At 47.4% G+C, this 20,322-nt stretch overlaps 1 protein-coding gene and 1 pseudogene across 1 annotated transcript in view; both read right to left on the minus strand.

The window, feature by feature from the left end:
* Window positions 1–3,538: 3,538 nt before the first annotated feature.
* On the minus strand, window positions 3,539–3,841 carry LOC140428748 (10 kDa heat shock protein, mitochondrial pseudogene; annotated as a pseudogene).
* Window positions 3,842–4,984: 1,143 nt separating this feature from the next.
* Window positions 4,985–20,322, minus strand: part of tspan7 (tetraspanin 7) — a 154,178-nt gene continuing 138,840 nt past the window's right edge. Inside the window, exons 6-8 of the mRNA XM_072513885.1 lie at window positions 12,648–12,731; window positions 7,064–7,148; window positions 4,985–5,946 (exon numbers count right to left, since the gene is read on the minus strand). Coding sequence (XP_072369986.1) covers window positions 7,080–7,148; window positions 12,648–12,731 — 153 coding nt within the window. The 3' untranslated portion in view covers window positions 4,985–5,946; window positions 7,064–7,079. The remainder of the gene's footprint in view (window positions 5,947–7,063; window positions 7,149–12,647; window positions 12,732–20,322) is intronic.

Genomic DNA, 20,322 nt, shown 5'->3' on the forward strand with positions numbered 1-20,322 from the left:
GATTCAATTCATCCTCATCATGTGCCAGGCTTAGCCTGATCCAGTCAAGGTGGTCCATTGGCACCAGGGTAGCATCATGGTTAGCACAATTTCTTCGCAGCTCCAGGGTCCCAAGTTCGATTCCCAGTTTGTGGAAGTCTGTGCGGAGTCTGCACGTTCTCCCCGTGTGTGCGTGGGTTTCCTCCAGGTGCTCCGGTTTCCTCCAAAGATGTGCAGGTTAGGTGGATTGGCCATGATAAAGTGCCCTTAGTGTCCAGAATTGCCCTTAGTGTTGGGCCGGGTTACTGGGATAGGGTGGAGGTGTGGGCTTGGGTCAGGTGCTCTTTCCAAGAGCCGGTGCCGACTTGATGGGCCAAATGGCTTCTGCTCTGTAAATTCTATGATAGGGCTCATATGACTATGGCCCAGATGAGTAAGTTTTTTGAGGAGGTGGAGGACAGGTGTATATATGTTTTGGGCGTGTCCGAAGCTGAGGGGATTCTGGCAAGGATTTGCGGATGTCATGTCAGAGGTCCTGGAAGGTTACTCCGAGTTCAGAGATGGCAATATTTGGGGTGTCGGAAGATCCGGGGGCCCAGGAGGGGAGAGAGGCTGACATTTTCGCCTTTGCCTCCCTGGTGGCCCGGAGACGGATTTTGCTGGGATGGAGGGACTCGGAGCCTCCAAAATCGTGGGTCAGTGATATAGCAGGGTTTCGCAGGCTGGAGAAGATTCAGCTCGCCTGAAGAGGTTCAATTCAGGGGTTCGCTTGGAGGTGGCAGCCGTTCATCGACTTCTTTCAGGAAAACTGACCGTCAGCAGAAGAGGGGGGTGGGAGGCATGGTATTGTAGAATAAGGATAGAAAATCTAATATACGGGCAGTCAGGAAAAAGGGCAGGAGGGAAGTTGGGTATGTTATTGTGATGTTATTGTGTGTCGGACCGCTCTGTTTAGAATGCTTAAATGTTAAAATTATAAATGCTTCAATAAAATGTTTTCTAACAAAGGTTTTGTAGCGTTGTAAAGACAAAAAAATTACAATAAATGAAATAATTATAAAGGAGATTTCAAAAAAGTATACAATTTTGCATTGTTCTTGGAATAAACTATACAGAAATCGAAACAACTCATGTTTTCAAAGATAGTTGAACTAACAAAAGACATTGGAGGAGCTTGTATTTTCAACAAGCTTGAAAAAGGCAGGAAGTCTTTTAAGAAATCCCAATTTGAAAGGTGGGACGTGCTCCCGTTGTTACAGGCGGGGCGGGTACAGACATTTAAAATGACGGTCCTCCCAAGGTTTTTGTTTGTTTTCCAGAGCCTCCCAATTTTTATCCCCAAGGCTCTCTTCAAAAAGGTGAATGCAGAGATCTCAGGATTTGTTTGGGCGGGTAAAACCCCACAGGGGTTGGGGGGGGGGTTCTGGCCCTCCAGAATTTCATTAACCACTACTGGGTGGCGAATATTGCGATGGTCAGGAAGTGGGTAGTGCTGGAGGGGTCGGTATGGGAGCGGGTGGAGGCGGCGTCATGTAAGGACACTAGTTTGGGGGCACTATTAAAGGCACCTCTGCTGTTCCCGCCAGCTCGGTATTCCACAAACCCGGTAGCAGTGGCAGCCCTGAGGGTATGGGGACAGTGGAGACAGCACATGGGGCTAGAGGGGCGAGGTCGGTGTGGGCACAGATATGTGATAACCACCGGTTCACTCCGAGGGGGCTGGTTGAGGAGTTTCGGAGGTGGCTGCGGGCAGGAATCGAGAGATTTGGGATCTCTTTATTTTATATATTTTAAAAAATTTAGAGTACCCAATTAATTTTTTTCAATTAAGGGGCAATTTAGCGTGGCCAATCCACCTAGCCTGCACATCGTTGGATTGTGCGAGCGAAACCCACGCAACACGGGGAGAATGTGCAAACTCCACACGGACAGTGACCCAGAGCCGGGATCGAACCTGGGACCTCAACGCCGTGAGGCAGCAGGGCTAACCCATTGTGCCACCGTGCTGCCCTGGGGATCTCTTTATTGATGAGGGTTTCCCAAGTTTGGAGGAGGAGTTTGAGTTGCCAGGTGGGAATGGGTTCCGGTATTTACAGGTGAGGGATTTTGTGCGGAGGCAGGTTCCAACCTTCACGCACCTGCCGCCCCAGGGATGACAGGATAAGGTAGTGTCGAGAACAGGAGTAGGAGAGGGGAAGGTCTCAGATCTACAAGGAGCTGATGGAGTGGGAGGGAGCCCCGATAGGAGAGGTGAAGAGAAAGTGGGAAGAAGAGTTGGGTGTGGAGTTGGAGGCCAGGTTATGGGAGGAAGCCCCGAGGAGAGTTAATACTCAGCCTGATACCGTTTAAGGTGGTTCACAGGGCACACATGACTGAGGCTCGGATGAGCAAGTTCTTTGATCAGGTGGATAGGTGTGGGCGCTGTGCGGGGGGGTCCTTCGAACCATGTCCATATGTTTTGGGCATGTCTGAGGCCGAGGGGTTTCTGGCTGGGGTTTGCTGCCATTACGTCAGAGGTATTAAAACTGATGGTGATTCTGAGTCCAGAGGTGGCGATCTTCAGCGTGTCCGAAGAACCGGGAGCCCAGCAGGTGATAGAGGCAGACGTCCTGGCCTTTGCCTCCCTGGTGGCCAAGAGATGGATCTTACTAGGGTGGAGAGACTCGGAAATTAAATTGCCTTGAGGGGTCCGTTGCAGAGGTTTGCTTGGAGGTGGCAGCCGTTCATCAACTTTGAGAAAAATCAAGCTGTCATGGGTGGGTGGGAGGGGGGGGGCATTGGAGAGATGAGTGAGGGTAGGAGAACTGACAGAGGGTGGTTGGGGAAGGTGGCATTGATTGACATGTTGGCTGGGGTCTGTGCCCGGGGAGTTGTTGGTTATATTGTGTTTTTGTTGAAATTTGATGTTTAAAATTGTTAAAATTATAAATGTCTCAATAAAATATTTTCTAAAAAATAAATCCTAATTTGTAGCTACCTTACAGGTGTTTACTATCCCACACTTCCTCAGCATAGACGAGCACATCACCTGAACGTCAACAACTAGCTTAGTTTTTTTAAATATAAATTTAGAATACCCAATTCATTTTATCCAATTAAGGGGCAATTTAGCGTGGCCAATTCACCTAGCCTGCACATCTTTGGGTTGTGGGGGTGAAACCCACGCAAACACGGGGAGAATGTGCAAACTCCACACGGACAGTGACCCAGAGCCGGGATCGAACCTGGGACCTCGGTGTCGTGAGGCAGCAAGGCTAACCCACTGCACCACCGTGCTGCCCCTACAACTAGTTTAGTTGAATAGAAAGCTGACATTCATCCTTGATGAGCTACTTCATAGCCTAAAATCTAAACAACATTAAAGACAGAATTTTCAGGTCCCTTGCAAGTAGGTTTAAGTGGTGGGGATGTGGCCAAAAATTCTTTTTTGGGGGGATTTAACAATGAATTTATCGTACCAAACTTTAAAAAAAAAAAAAAGGTATTTATAAGCTGAAACAAAAAGACGGGTACTTCACGGAATGGTCAGTTTCTTAAAACTGAGAGCAAAATCCAAAATTTATGCTTTGTATTTTCCAAGAATATCTCCATTTCTAAACAAGTAGTATCCTCATCTTCCAAGACAACTTTAGCCCTTCCATATTCCGGAACTGTTTCACCAACTTTTCACATTAACTGGGTAGATGTCACCATTCTTTACTCGGTTACCAGGGTCCAACTGCTACAACTGTTGCTTGAAGTACTTTCCTGTTTTTTTTTCTGGAAGCATGATGTCGCCTTTTGTTATCTTTTTTGCTGCAACCCTTTCCACCAAAATACGATCGGAGAGGGGTAGAAATGTTTTGAACGTCTGACCTGCCATGCCTGCTACCGCTTGTAGAAAGTGCTAGTAATCGTGGCCAAATATTCTGACGGTGTCTTTCCCACTTCCTGCCAACCTACCCTGGACCTGGCCGCAATATAGTAGGCAGAGTGCAAGACCTTAGGCCTCCTCCCTTCTGGCTGCAACATTTCTGCTGCGGGGAGGTCAGCAACAGCTGGGAAGGCCTGCAGGTAAGCCTGCTTGGGCCTCAGGTGAGAAGAGGGGTTGCCTGCTTCATGCGTCCCCTTTTCCGATTGGTGGCTTCCCCAGGTTTCATCTACCATGCACCCCCCCCCCCCCCCCCCCCCAACCTCACGCCAAACCCTGGCCTGTGCAGCCTGGCACTGACTTTGCGCCCCTCACCCCCCGCCCCACAGACTTCATATCCTAGCCTCACCAAGATCTCCCCTCAACTTATCGGTCACCCAGTTCCTGGCTCTTTTTCGCCAGAAACTGGTTGTAGTTCCAGAGGTGGCCATCACTCTTGGTAGTACTTGCTGGGACCAGAGAGCTGCTGGTCAAGGACAACATTTTCAATGGCGGGACAGGAAAACCTACCTTTTGTGAATCATAGAATCTACAGTGCAGAAGGAGGCCATTCGGCCCATCGAGTCTGCACTGGCTCTTGGAAAGAGCACCCAACCCAAGCCCACACCGCCACCTTATCCCCATAACCCAGTAACCCCACCCAACACTAAAGGCAATTTTGGACTAAGGGCAATTTAGCATGACCAATCCATCTAACCTGCACATCTTTGAACTGTGGGAGGAAACTGGAGCACCCGGAGGAAACCCACGCACGCACACGGCGAGAATGTGCAGACTCCACACAGACAGTGACCCAAGCCGGAAATCGAACCTGGGACCCTGGAGCTGTGAAGCAATTGTGCCAACCACTATGCTACCGTGCTGCCCTAATTCTTGCCCTTAGTGTCCTACCATCTTCTAGAAGGCCTAGATCATTCTGACATGAGTAAAATCTTGCCAGGGAAACTGGTTCTGCTTAATAAATGGAACGTTTTAGCATCCAGTAGATAGCATATCAGTAGATAGTGTGTTGGAAAATTGTAATTATGGAGTGTTATGATACATGCATCACATAAATCACAGCATGGTAACCTAAGGAATGAGATTGGAAACATCTGTAATTAACAGTATTTATTAATCCAGAATTCACATAAGCTCACAATGTCACAGTCATGTTGGCATGCTAGCTGGTGGCTGTTCGAAAATGCATTAATTTCAACTATAGTTTATTTCTGAAATGTTCTTTAGACTTGCTTAACAAAGATCCATCTTATTAAATTAACTATTCTGTGGTTTCACCAATTGCTGCATAAGGCAATGAAGAAAACACAAAATTTAATGGCTGAATCACAGACTTCTACATACATTGCAACGTATGTTAACATACAATACTTAAAACTGAAGCAATATTATTTACTATATTCACAAAACAAATAGCACAATTATAACTACATTTTACACAGGACAGGGATGCTACATTTAGTGGCATAAGCAGCAATGTTTAATGACACTATAATTAAAAAACTTGAATTGTAGTTTAGATTCAGGGAAAACACTATTCCTTTTCCCTTCAAGCACTACATTACTATTGAACTTTTAATCCCCCCCCCCCCGCCCAGTAGTTCACTTATTTCATTTCTAAGCCCACATGGCAGAACAATAGTAGTGCGTGAAACAAATTAAAAACTAGAATATCTATATTAAATAGTCATCAATACTTATCACTATAAATAAAAGATATAAGAAATTCCAGTGACACTGCTAAACAGCTTCTACCAACCCCCACCCCCCCCAAACAAAACCTCATACATCACTACATGCAGAGCCACATCATTGCAGTTATGGTATCTATTGTAATGCAATATGATACCCATTAAATTGACCAAGTAGAGAAACTACTGCAGTCATCAGCATCTTGAAAGCCATGATGTTCGATATGAAAAGAAGCTACCCCTTTATTGCACAGTGGTATGACAAAAATGGGACACTACCAATAAACAGAAAGGGTAGTGTGTTTTGATTCCTAGGATGTTGACCTGATCTTCTACAAATCCTATATTAGTCCAATTAGATCATGCCTGTAAAAGAAAACAAGCTATCATAAAATTGTCCAAGCAAAAGATTTATTTTAGAGAATATATTGCCAAGGTCCCGACCTAATTTTCTTCTCTTATCCATAGTTTAACATAGCCAGTACATACTTTGATGGACAGGAAAGGCACTCTGATACTACTAGTTTATCTGGACAGTGAATGCCAGTTTACAATTCCATCACAGGACTATCATATCAAACACAATCCTATACTTACCTAAATTCCAGAAGTGTGAACAATCATAGAACAGAGACAGTAGAGCTAATTGTAGTGTTCATACTCAATTCGCATAAGCTAAGGATCAAATCTGGAATCTTCTTGATTAACGCATGTGATTTTGTTATCAAGCTGCCCATTCTTTCCCCATGACTTTTAAGAAAATTCAGGTACAGCAACAAAAGTAGTTGTACCATGTATCAGGACTTGAGTTGAATTTCAAAATTACCATTGCTCCCCCCTCCAGTCTTCCCATGTCACACTCCATTCTTCACTTGACAGGGTCAGCAGCCTTCCTAATATCACTAAAAAAAAACCATGTGCAAAACCACAAACCTGCTGATTCCATGGCAAAAATAGCTTCGAAGGATACCACTGACTATCTCTCAGAAGACAGGTAAGTTCCAACAAACTGCATAATTTGACCTGTTCAGGATGACATCATGGAAGAATTTCTAAAATGTTTTTTCTGATAATCAGAGCACAGTTCTTCTCTCCTAATTTTTCCTCTAGTTTGAAATCCATCTGGAGGCACCCTCATCAGGATAGTAAGACAGTAGAGAGTTTTCAGCACCATCAACAGGCAAAGCAGTTTAATTGGAATTGATCCAGAAAATCCAAATTCATCCTTTCTCTCTTCTCTAATCCCAAATAAAAGATTATAAATTAGTTTATTAAAATGAGAAACACATTTTTGACTTTGAGATGGCTCTAGATATGAATGCATAAATCCCTTTTGGTTAGGGATCAATTGCTCAGCAATAAACTATCAGCCAATTCAGAAACCATTTTCTGAGACTGTTCCGACATACATCTTCTGAAAAGTGGAGTTTGTTCTGTATTCTGTGGAACATTAAAAATAATTTTATTCACAAGTAGAACTCACCTTCTTCATCCTTGCATTACACCATTTCGTACTGGTTTGCAGTGATGAATCGGGACAAACAACAGGCCAACAACATTCCAATTAACTGTAAAAGTAAAAAAAAACATATATATTTGATGAACCTTTGTGGCAGAAGTGATAGAATCAAAAGCTGGGAATTAACTTGCGTGTAGTGCCCATTTAAGGACAGCCAGGTCAAATTTAGCATGACTCTATTTTGAATCTGGTCCCATGGATTGACAATGGGTGAGCTCAATAACATTACTACAAATGTCTACCCCGCTCCCTTCCCAGACAACAACCCCATTCCACTACACCGGGAGGAAGGCACTACTAAAACAAAGGATGTGACCAAGACAACTAAAAATGCCAGCAGATTTTATTACCATCAATAGGAGTGACGGAGAAGAATGACAATGCCGACAATGTTGGCTAACACCGAGAGCCTGAGGACAATAAGGAAGGATAATGTATTGTGTTTCCAATCATTGAGGATTTGAGAAGCATAGAGTCAGAAAAGCAATTGAGCGATCAGGAGTTGCGTGTGCAGGGAACATGAATTGGGTCCTTTTGATGAGATTAAGTTGAAGATAGATTGAGAGATGGAGGGAGAACCTATAGACCAATAGGTGATCAGAGGTTGAGTGAAGAGGGCGTGGTGAGTGATACAAGATGCAGGAAAGAGCATTTGGAGATGCTGATAGTCAAATGTTTAAATGTTCCCAGTCGTAAAGACAGAAATCCAATGGTTCTTAAAGCACTTGCTGCAGAGGAGATGGAGGGGGCATTGGTACAGGTTTGTGAAGGTGGTTTGCCATGGAAAATGCCTAAATTAAGTAACAGGCAGATTTAGTCAAAGGCTGTGAAGCAGGGTAACATTTAACATGGTGGAGGTAATGTGGTAATGAAAGACGAGATAAATTATGCGCTTGAATTTGCAACCCTCGAACTTAAGGTGTTGATGACAGAAATTGTACTGGAAAAAAATTAAGAAATAGAAGATAGTAATTTGGTGGGAACAAGGGTCAGAATAAGTAAAATGTCAAGAGAAAAGGCTGGCTGTAATAAAGATTGATCTGAATCTTAACAAAAGATTACACCGAACATAGATGATGTGATGTCCCATTATGTTTTAGGTCAGAAACTGTGTCAGTTATAGTGGTTTATTTGGTAACTCATGAAGCCTTTGATAAGGTATCACAGAGGAGACTGTTGAAGAAGATTAAAGTTAATGGAATTTGGGGGAGAACAACAAATTGGTCTAAAAAATGGTCAGAGGAGAAGGAAAACAGACTGGGATAAACTTTTTATTTTACCAGGCTTTGTGAGACTGTGGAAAACACCATAATAGTTAGTGATTGAAATAGTCCATATTGACATTTCAGAATTGGCTGGATAGCTGGTTGAAGGATAGAGGACACAGGGTTATTGCAACAAGGAGAGTTACAAGCCACAGAATAAATATCGTTTTTCTAGAGGGAAGGGGGAAAGGGAAGAACAAATACATTAACTTTTTACACAAGAATATAATTAATTTAACTAGCTAGAAGGGGTGAAAGAGATGACTTCTGGCGGTGGATATGTGGTGAGCAGTTGCACATGCGGTGGCTCCCGCCAGGGTACTTGTTTTAGGCCCTTTTTGTCCAGTTATGGGTGATTTTTTCAGTGAAATTGGTGTAGTTTGATGGAATAAGATGCCCTTGTACGAGTAACGTCTGGTATTTATAACACAAGGCAGAGTTGGGCAAGGGATTGTCAGATTCATAAGTTCCTCAAGCCTCAGCAGGGGGGCCATGGCGAAGACTTCTGTTGTGCTGTTGACCCCTCAGGTTGTCGACTGTGATGTTGGGTTAGCTTCCTTGATCAACAGATTTTAGAAGCAGCAGCAGGTGGTTGCTGAGGATTTGGAGAAGGCAATGGATGGGGCTTTGGTCCCAATTTGGGCGGCCATGGGCAAAATGCATTTGCAGATCGAGGTACAAGGGGCGACGGTACAGAAGATGGCCCTCGTTAACCATGGTGATCAGATTGCCTCCCTGGAGGCAGAGATGGCATTGTTCGCAGAGGAGAGTACAGTGCTAAATACCAAGGGTGCCTCCAGACGGCAAAAGAATCGCTGGACTGCCCGGAGGATATGGGAGGGCTCAGACTCCACGGACTATATGTCCAAGATGTTCGGAAAGTTGGTGGGGGAGGGGGTCTTTCTGACCGCTCCTGAATTGGACCGGGCCCACATCTGGGGTGCCACCATGAGGCAGAAGCCCAGATTTGGGGAGCCATCATGAGCGATCATAGTCAGGTTTCATCGATACCTGGATAAGGAGCAGTTTCTGAGGTGGACGAACGACCATCGAGACTGTAAATGGGAGGGCCGTGCTGTCAGAATATACCAATACGTTAGGGCAGAGCTGGTGAGAAGGCATGCAGCGTTTAATAAGGCCAAGGCCTCGCTTTACCAGAGCAACTTGAGGTTTGGTGTGGTGTATCCAGTTCGTCTTTGGGTGGCTTTCAAGGACAGGCACTATTACTTTGATCACTGGAGGATACAAATGAGTTTTTCAAGAAGCACAACTTGAGGTGAATTTAAGTGCCTAAGGACTTTGGAGTTTGTGGTTTGTTCATTGTTAAGTCCATCCATATTTGTACTTTGTGGGATTTTTATAATGTGGGAAACTGCTTGGGGTTGTGTCTGGGCTTGTTGGTGGGTGTTTTTTCTGGGCGAAGTTGGGGTTTATATACCATACTGTTGGGAATTTCTTTGGGGGGTGGATTGAGTGTTGATTTTCTTCTATTGTTCTGTATTAAAGTTTGGTATGGGCAGGGCGGGGGCTAATCGTTGATATACCGTTTAGTTGATATTGATTTTACCCTGTGCGGGGGTCACCTTGCTAGCAATATAGCTAATTAACGGGAGCAGAGAAGGAGAGATGTCTGCAGCTTGTTACCATTGGGATGTTTATTTTGCGTTTTGTTTCTGTTCTGTTTTTGAGTTTGGGGACAGGGATAGAGGTACAAGGGGTGACAAAGGTAGCGGTGGCGCTCTCTGACCATAGTGATCGAACCGGCTCCCTGGAAGCAGAGATGGTGCTTGTGGTAGGTAGGTCGCTTCTTCCTGGGGTGAGGGGGTGGGGTACTCGGCGATCGTTATATTGGATCATGCTCCGCATGATATCGTCGGTGGCACGGTAACAATGGTTAGCACTGTTGCTTCACAGCTCCAGGGTCCCAGGTTTGATTCCTGCTTGGGTCACTGTCTGTGCGGAATCTGCACTTTTTCCCCCGTGTCTGTGTTGGTTTCCTCCGGGTGCTCCGGTTTCCTCCCACAAGTCCCGAAAGATGTACTTGTTAGGTGAATTGGACATTCTGAATTGTCCCTGTGTACCCGAACAGGTGCCGGAATGTGGCAACTCAGGGATTTTCACAGCAAGTTCATTGCAGTGTTAAGGTAAACCTAGCTCTGACACTAATCAAGATCCGGGTGCTCTGGTTTCCTCCCACATTGCAAAGATGTACAGGTTAGGTGGATTGGCCATGCTACATTGCCCTTAGTGTCCAAAAAGGTGAGGAGGGGTTATTGTGCTACAGGGATAGGGTGGAAGCGAGGGCTTAAGTGGGTCGGTGCAGACTCGATGGGCTGAATGGCCTCCTTCTGCACTGTGTGTAATTTGTTCTATTATTATTATTACTTTGTGGATCTGATGTTGGAGCCGGGCCGCACTCAGCATCTCTCCTGGCGATTGGACATGGCATTGCTTGTGGATGAGTTTTGTGAGCGTATAGCCTCTGGCAAGCCCTGAAGCTAGTTATTAGGGGGAGAACATTTCTTATAAGATGCATAGGGATAAGTTTGGGAAGGTGGAGAGGCAGAGGCTGCCGGTCTCTATTCTCGAGGTGGACCACCAGTACTCAATCGCCCCGTCACCGGAGTTATTGGCAGAAATTGCAAATGGAATTTGAGTTGTCAAATGTGTACGGCAGTGAGCCAGCTGTGACACTGGAGGGGGGATATTTATGATCATGGAGAGAAGGCCAGTTGTCTGTTGGCTCATCAGCTGAGACGGTAGGCTGCCTCCCGGGAGGTTTGGGGTGGCACGATGACATAATGTTTAACACTGTTGCCTCACAGCACCAGCGAACCGGGTTCAATTCCGGCCTCGGGTGACTGTGCGGAGTTTGCACTTTCTCCCAGTGTCTGCGTGGGTTTCCTCCTGGTGGTCCGGTTTCCTCCCATAGTCCAAAGATGCGATGGTTAGGTGGGGTTACGGGGATAGGGCGGGGTAGGCTGCTCTTTCAGAGGGTCAGTGCAGACTCAATGGACCAAATAGCCTCCTTCTGCACTGTAGGAATTCTATGGTTCTATGGTTCAGGACTCGGGTGGCAGATTGGTTTCTGCCCCAGAGAAGGTTAAGGAGGTGTTTGACCTTCTACCGTGGGCTGTATGAATCAGAGCCCCCGAAGGAGGGTTCATCAATGAATCAATTTTTGGATGGTTTTACCTTTCCGGAGATAGAGTAGGAGAGAAGGCAGGAGTAGGAGACACTGATAAGGTTGGATGAGATCACGAGCTGTATTCTGTTAATGCAGGCCAGTGAATCACACGCACATGTTTTGGTTTTGCCCCAAGCTTGTTAGTTTCTGGGTCTCCATTTTGATACAATGTTGTGGATTTTGGACATTCAGCTGGAGCCGTGGTCGTTGGTGGCCATTTGTGGAGTACTGGACTCACCGGTGCTGCAAATGGGGATGAGGGTAGATGTCCTGGCCTTCTCCTCGCTAATAGCCCAGAGGCGAGTTCTGCTTGAGTGGAGGTCCTTGGTGCCATCTAAGACCGTGACTTGGTTCTGTCTTTTTCCTCTGGTGGTGAGGGGGAGGAGAGAGGGGGACTGGGGGATTTGGTGGGTGTACTTTTGGTATAGTACGCAGTTGTGATTTGTTGTATTGCTGTTGCTTTTTCCTTATAATGAAAATCTTGTTTGAATAAACATATTTTTCAGAAAGAATTTACTTTCTTGGCACATGCCAGAGTTCCCAAAATGAATCCCAGCAAGCAAAATTCCGCATCAGGTGTGAAATGTCAGAAAATTATTGCTATGGGAGTTTGGCGGGGAGATGGAGGACAAGCTGTGGGCGGAAGCTCTGAGTGGGGTAAACTCAACCGCAACATGTGCCAGGCTCGGCCTGATTCAATTTAAGGTCGTTCATCGGGCCCACATGACAGTAGCATGGAGGGACTCAAAACCCCCGAAGACCGAACTATGGCTTTCGGACATGTCACGTTTTCTGGGTATGGAAAAAATTAAGTTCACCTTGAGGGGATCTGTACTGGGGTTCGCCCGAAGGTGGCAACCACTCATCGACTTCTTCGCGGGAGAGTGAATGTCCGGGGGGGGGGGGGGGGGAAGTAGGAGGGATAAATAGGCAGGCAGGGGAGAGGAGCGGGCATGTGCAGTATGGTTTGATTGAAGTATTGGTTTTATATTGATGTTTGCACATTTCTGTTATCTGTAACTGTTTACAATGCCAAAAATCTCAATAAAATTGTTTGTTAAAAAAAAAAAAAAAATATTGCTATAATGATTGTTACCTGTAGGAAGGCAATTCCAAATGCAACCCCAGCAATAATTCCCATGTTTGTTTCCATGAAGCTGGTCACCAATTCATAGCAGCCCTATAAATCAGATCAACAAAAAAGTTATTATATTTTCTATTTCATTATCATTAAAATATATTTATTCAATCCTATTTGTGTATAATTACAGGAACCCAATGATCGTTTTCCACAAGATGCCGGAGCGGAATTAGGCCATTGGGCCCATGGAGTATTCTACGCCATTAGACCATGGCTGATATGTTTCTCATCCCCATTCTGCTGCCTTCTCCCCATAATTCCGATCCCCTTATTAAAGAACCTATCTGTCCCTGTCTTAAAGACACTCAGTGACTTGGCCTCCACAGTCTTCTGTGGCAAAGAGTTCCACAGATTCACCTGGCTGAAGAAATTCCTCCTCATCTCAATTTTAAAGGATTGTCCCTTCAGTCTGAGGCTGTTCCCTGGGTTCTAGTCTCTCCTACTAGTGGAAACATCTCAACATCCTCTGTATCCCCATCCTTCTAAACTCCAGAGTCCTCAACTGCTCTTCGTATGACGAGCATTTCATTCCCAGGATCATTCTGGTGAACCTCCTCTCGACCTCCCCCAAGGCCAGCACTTCCTTCCTTAGATACATGGTCCAAAACTGCTCACAATATTTGAAATGGGGATCTGACCAGAACCTTATACAGCCTCAGCAGTACATCCCTGTTCTTGTATACTCAACACGAACGCTAACATTGCATTCACCTTCCTGACTGCCAACTGAACCTGCATGTTAACCGTAAGAAAGTCCTGAACTAGCACTCCTAATTTGCTTTGTACTTCAGATATCCCCATTTAGAAAATAGTTTATGTCTCTATTCTTCCTACCAAGTGCATAACCTCAAACTTTTCCACATTGTATTCCATTTGCCACTTCTTTGCCCACTCTCCTAGCCTGTCCAAGTCCTTCTGCAGCCTCCCCACTTCCTCAACACTACCTGTTTGCATCATCTGAAAACTTAGCAACAATGCTCTCAGTTTCTTCTTCCAGATCGTTAATGTATATCGTGGATAGTTGTGGTCCCAACACCGGCCCCTGCGGAAAACCACAAGTCACCAGCTGCCATCTTGAAGTTCCCCACTCTCTGCCAGTCAGCCCATCCTCTATCCATGCCAGTACCTTGCCCCCAATACCATGGGCTTAATAAATAAAAGAAAATCGTATTAAGTAGCCTACTGTACAGCAGCTTGTCAAAGGCCTCCTGGAAATCCAACTAGATCACGTCCACTGGCTCTCCTTTGTCTAACTTCCTTGTTATTTTTTATATAAACATTTTATTGAGGTATTTATGGTTTTATAACAATAACAGAAGAGACAGTGTAAATACAATTATAAACATAGTGCAAAAGCCATCTTCCTCTCTCACAGGTCCCACCTTTTCTAGCCTCCTACTCTACACTAAACTACCCCCACATCAGCCCCCCCCCCCCCCCCAACAACCCTTCTGCTGACTGTTTTTCCCTAAAGAAGTCGACAAACGGCTGCCACCTCCGGGCGAACCCTAACATTGACCCTCTCAGGGCGAACTTGATTTTCTCCAGACAGAGCAAGCTAGCCATGTCAGTTAGCCAGGTCTCCGACTTCGGGGGCTTTGAGTCCCTCTAAGCTAATAATATCCATCTCCGGGCTACCAGAGAGACAAAGGCCAGAACGTCTGCCTCTTTCTCCTCCGACACTCCGAAAATCGGCACCTCTGGACTCGGCACCACCCTTGTTTTCAATACTTTGGACATGACATCCGCAAACCCCTGCCAGAATCCCCGAAGCTTCGGGCATGACCAGAACATGTGAACATGGTTTGCTGGTCTTCCCGCACACGTTCTCACCCGTCTCCCAGCCCAAAGAACCTGCTCATCCAGGCCACTGTCATGTGAGACCTTAAACTCTATCAGGCTGAGCCTGGCACATGGTTGTGGACGTGTTGACCCTACTGAACGCATCGCCCAGAGACCGTCCTCTAACTCTCCACCCAACTCCTCTTCCCATTTGTGTTTCAGCTCCTCGGCCTGTGATTCCTCTGACCCCATAATGTCCTTTTAAATGTCTGAAACCCTCCCTTCTCCCACCCACACTCAGGAAACTACCCTATCCTGTATCCCCCTTGGTGGTAGGAGCGGGAAGGTTGAGACCTGCCTGAGTAGGAAGTCTCGTGCCTGCAGGTATCTAAATTCATTCCCTCCCATCAGTCCAAATTTCACCTCCAGTTTCCTCAAGCTGGGAAAGCTCCCCTCTATAAACATCACCCCATCCTCTCAATCCCTGCTCTCTGCCACCTCCGGAACCCTCCATCTCACCTCCCCGGGGCAAACCGGTGATTATTGCAAAATGGGGACCAGACTGATGCTCCCTCTGCTCCCACATGTCTCCTCCATTGCCCTCAGACTCTCAGGGCCGCAACCACCACGGGGCTGGTAGAGTAGCATGCCGGTGGGAACGGCAGAGGCACCGTTACCAATGCCCCCAAACTAGTGCCCTTACAAGATGCTGCCTCTACTCGCTCCCACACCGACCCCCCCCCCCCCCCCCCCCCCCCCCACACCCCCTTCCTCCATCCACTTCCTAAATATGGCTATATTTGCCGCCCAGTAATAATTACTAAAGTTCGGGAGGGACAGCCCGCCCTCCCCCTGGCAACGCACCAACATCCCCTTTTTAATTCGCCGGGTCTTACCCGCCCATACAAAGCCCGAAGTCACCTTGTTGACCCATTTAAAAAAGAACGGAGAAATAAAGATGGGGGACACTGAAACACAAACAGGAATCTCGGGAAAACCGTCATTTTCACTGTCTGTACCCTACCAGACAGCGACAGCGGGAGCACATCCCACCTCCGAAAATCCTCCTTCATTTGGTCTATTATCATAATTATCATAGAATTTACAGTGCAGAAGGAGGCCATTCGGCCCATCGAGTCTGCACCGGCTCTTGGAAAGAGCACCCTACCCAAGGTCAACACCTCCACCCTATCCCCATAACCCAGTAACCCCACCCAACACTAAGGGCAATTTATCATGGCCAATCCACCTAACCTGCACATCTTTGGACTGTGGGAGGAAACTGGAGCACCCGGAGGAAACCCACGCACACACGGGGAGGATGTGCAGACTCCGCACAGACAGTGACCCAAGCCGGAATCGAACCTGGGACCCTGGAGCTGTGAAGCAATTGTGCTATCCACAATGCTACCGTGCTACCCCAAGTCGGGCCAGATTAAGCTTGTGCAGCCGTTCCATTTCCACGCCACCTGGATGCCGAGGTACCGAAAGTTTCCCCCTACCACTCTAAACGGCAGCTCCTGCAATCGCCTCTCCTACCACCTTGCCTGGATCGCGAACATCTCGCTTTTCCCCATGTTCAATCTATAAACCCGAAAACCGGCCAAAATCCCCCAGAATCCCCATGATTTCTGCCATCCCTTCCAATGGGTCCGACACATACAAGAGCAGATCGTCCGCGTATAGTGAGACTCTGTGGTCCCCCGTCGTCCCCCGTCGTCCCCCCCCCACCACCACCCACCCACCCCGGACCAGTCCCTTCCAGCCCTTTTGAGGCTCTCAACGCAATTGCCAGGGATTCTATGACCGGTGCGAACAACAGCGGGGAGAGGGGGCATCCATGCCTCATCCCCCGGTGCAGCCTAAAATAGCCCAATGTCAGCCTGTTCATCTGAACACTTGCCACGGGTGCCTGATATAGTAGCCTGACCCAGTCAATGAAGCCCCGTCCAAATCCAAACCGCCCCAGTACCTCCCAGAGATAATGCCATTCCACCCAGTCAAATTCCTTCTCTGAGTCCATTGCGACCACTACCTCTACGTCCCTACCCTCTGGGGGCATCATGATAACATTCAACAGCCTTCTTACGTTGGCCGCCAACTGCCTCCCCTTAACAAATCCCATCTGATCCTCCCCAATCACGTCCGGGATGCAATCCTCAATCGTTGAGGACAAGATCTTCGCCAACAATTTGGTGTCTACATTTAGTAGGGAGATCGGTCTGTAGGACCCGCATAACTCCAGATCCTTATCCCGCTTCAGGATCAATGAGATAGTGGCCTGTGACATCGTCGGAGGAAACCCCCAGTCTCTCCTTTGCCTCATTAAATGTCCTCATCAGCAGCGACCCCAGTATCCCAGAGTATTTTTTGTAAAACTCCACCGAGTACCCATCCGGTCCTGGGACTTTACCCGACTGCATGGCCTTCAGCCCATCTGCAATCTCTTCCAACCCGATCGTGGACCCCAGCCCTTCTACGAAGTCTTCATCAACCTTTGGGAACTTCAGCCCCCCTAAGAATTGCCTCATCCCCTCCGGCCCAGCTGGGGGTTCCGTTTCAGACAGCCTGCTGTAGAATTCCTCGAATGCCTTATTGACCCCAGCTGAATCTCCGACCAGGTTCCCATCGCTGTCCCTTACCTTCCCAATCTCCCTGGCCGCCTCCCGCTTTCTAAGCTACTGCGCAAGCATTCTTTTGGCCTTCTCCCCATATTCATAGATCGCACCCCTCGCCTTCCTCAGCTGCTCTTCCGCCTTCCCTGTAGTTAACAAGCCGAACTCCACCTGTAGCCTCCGTCGTTCCCTTAGAAGCCCTGCCGCTGGGGCCTCCGCATACCTCCTGTCGACCTGCAGTATTTCCTTTTATCAGTTGGTCCATCTCTGCTCTGTCTGCCTTCTCCCTGTGGGCCCGTATTGAGATCAGCTCCAGTCTAACCACCGCCTTCAGCACCTGCCAGACCACCGCAGCCGAAACTTCCCCCGTGTCGTTGACTTCCAGATAGTTCTGGATACATTTTGTCAGCTGCCCACACACCTCATCAGCTAAAAGTCCTAAACTTCCTTGTTAACTCAAGGAATTCTAACAGATTTGTCAGGCATGACCTCCCCGGACGAAGCTCGACTGTGCTCTATTTTGCCATGCACTTGCAAGTACTCTGCAATCACATCCTTAATAAAGGAATCTAACATCTTACCAATGACCGAAGTCAGGCTAACCGGTCTATAATTTCCCATCTTCTGCCTCCTTCCCTTCTTAAACAGGGGTGTTACATGAGCTATTTTCCAGTCCTCTGGGACCCTTCCGTACTTAAGTAAACATGAAAGATCACCAACAAAACCTCCAAAATCTCCTCAGCTATCTCCTTAAGTAACCTGGGGTGTGGTCCATCCGTTCCAGGTCATTTATCCACCTTCAGACCTTTCAGCTTCCCCAGCACCTTCTCCTTTGTGATGGCCACTACACTCACCTCTGCCTCCTGACTCTCTTGAATGTCTGGTATGCCACTGGAGTCTTCCGCCGTGGAGACAGATGCAAAGTACCTTATTCAGTTCTTCTACCTTTGTTCCTCAGTACGACTTCTCCAGCCTCATTTTCCAGTGATGCAATGTGTATTCTTGCCCCTCTCTTACCTTTTATATATCAAAAAGACTCTTGTAATCTTCTTTTATATTACTAGCTAGCTTACACTCATTTCATCTTCTTCCCCTTATTGCTTTTTTAGTTGTCACCTGCTTGCTTTTAACAGCGTCCCAATCCTCTGGTTTCCCATTAATCCGTGCCACATTGTATGCTTTTTATTTTGCTTTGATGCTGTCCCTGACTTCCCTTCTCAGCCATGGTTCACTCGTCCTCCCCTTAGCATGTTTCCTCCTCTTTGGGATGATTGCTTCACAGCTCCAGGGTCCCAGGCTCGATTCCCGGCTTGGGTCACTGTCTGTGTGGAGTCTGCACATTCTCCGTGCCTGCATGGGTTTTTTCCGGGTGCTCCAGTTTCCTCCCACGAGTCCTGAAAGACGTGCTGTTCAGCAAATTGGACATTCTGAATTCTCCTTGTGTACCCAAACAGGCGCCGGAATGTGGCAACTCGGAGCTTTTCACAGTAACTTCATTGCAGTGTCAATGTAAGCCTACTTGTGACAATAAAGATTATTATTAAAAAAGAATAACCCCGAGACTTCCGGTGACGGCGGGCGGGAGGCAGCCACGCGTTGGAGGGCTCCCGTTCGGGAACGGCATTGTCGGGGAGTAACTGTTGCTCTTATTATCCTTAGTTTTATTAGCTCTAATTCTGTCACCTTTGCTCACGAGTCGCTAGGTATCTTTCTGATACCGCCACGTGGTCCAAGTCCAAGTAATGATTAATAATGCAGCACACCGCTTAGTAAAAGTTAAATCAACGATCATTTATTATATACAGCAATAAATACTTATACAATAATCCTACTTCTAGACTACTACCTACCACTAAAGGCCAATACTTAACTTTGGAAATGGCCCACCAGGTCAGGGAAACGAATGGTCTTTCGAATTGGGTCTGAGCCTGCGGGATTCAAAGCTGGTACAAGTCGACAGTCAGGAGCACCTATCTGGTAGCGATCGCTGGAGTAAGACTTACTGTTTTCTTTGTCGAAGGTTGCAAGCAGGAAGAGAGGGGTCGATCTGAACTTGGCCCCTATTCTTATACTTCCCAGGGGCTTCCCGCCTCTCGGGGCGGACCTCGTACCTGGTTCCAAGTGATTGGACTTGGTCCCAATCACTTGGTTCGATATGCTCCAATAATGGGGCGATTCCTTGATCGGGGGGGGGGGGGGGGGGGGGGGGGGGGGGGGGTCGTCTACCTTCCTCTGTCACAGCCACTGCTGGCGCCGAAAGGTCTGGGTCGGCTTTATGTTGCTAATGTGTAGCAATTGTTCCCGGGGATGGCTGCTTAATATGCAGATGGCTGGGTTGTGATGTTAATGGCTGCAGGTATCGGTCTGGGCCGACTTCCTCAGAGGCGAATACACTGTTTTACCTGCAGCTGTCCGTTTGAGTCCTGTTGGCTGATTTTCCCATCAGCCTCTTTCGTTCGCCATTTTAGATCGGGGTTTGACCATTCTAATCGGGAATCAGCCATTTTAGGTGGCTACATAACGCCCGGTCCTCGGGCCAGCGACGGCAGTAAAAGTCGGGAGACAGCGCACAGAGAAGGAGGATGTCAAAAAACACCAAAACAACGGCCGTAAAAAAAAGCGACTGAAAGTCCGTTGGGGAGTGGAAAGGTCACCGCGGGGTCAGCAAAGAAAATGGAGGCTGGAGCACCAGGGGAGGCCGCAGTGCTTACGGCTGAAGAAATAACGAAGATGATGGCTGCGGAATTCGAAAAGCAGTTGGCGCAGATTGCGAAATGCATGGAGACGGTGAGGAAGGAGATGAGGGAGGTTTTGAGTGCGCTGGTGGAGGAGGCGGTTTCCCCGGTGATGACGGCGGTGGCGAGCACAGTGGCGGAGGTGCGAGAGCAAGGGGAGGCGCTGAAGGAAGTGGAGGAGACGTTATTGCAGCACGGTGCTCAACTTGCCTCGAAGGGGAAGGAGATGCGGAAGGTGATGGACACTAACAAGGATCTGCGAGGAAAAATGGAAGACCTGGAAAACAGATCCAGGCGACAGAATTTGAGGATTGTGGGGCTGCCCGAAGGAGTTGAAGGACCGAAGCCGACTGAGTATTTTGCCGCGTTGCTGGCAAAACTATTGGGGGAGGGGGAGGATCCCTCCCGATATGAACTGGATCGGGCTCATCGGTCGTGGAGGCCTGTACCAAAGGTGAGTGAGCCGCCAAGGGTAGTGACTCTGTGCTTCCGTAGGTA

The sequence above is a fragment of the Scyliorhinus torazame genome, chromosome 8 (assembly GCF_047496885.1).
Source record: "Scyliorhinus torazame isolate Kashiwa2021f chromosome 8, sScyTor2.1, whole genome shotgun sequence".
NCBI lineage: Eukaryota > Metazoa > Chordata > Chondrichthyes > Carcharhiniformes > Scyliorhinidae > Scyliorhinus > Scyliorhinus torazame.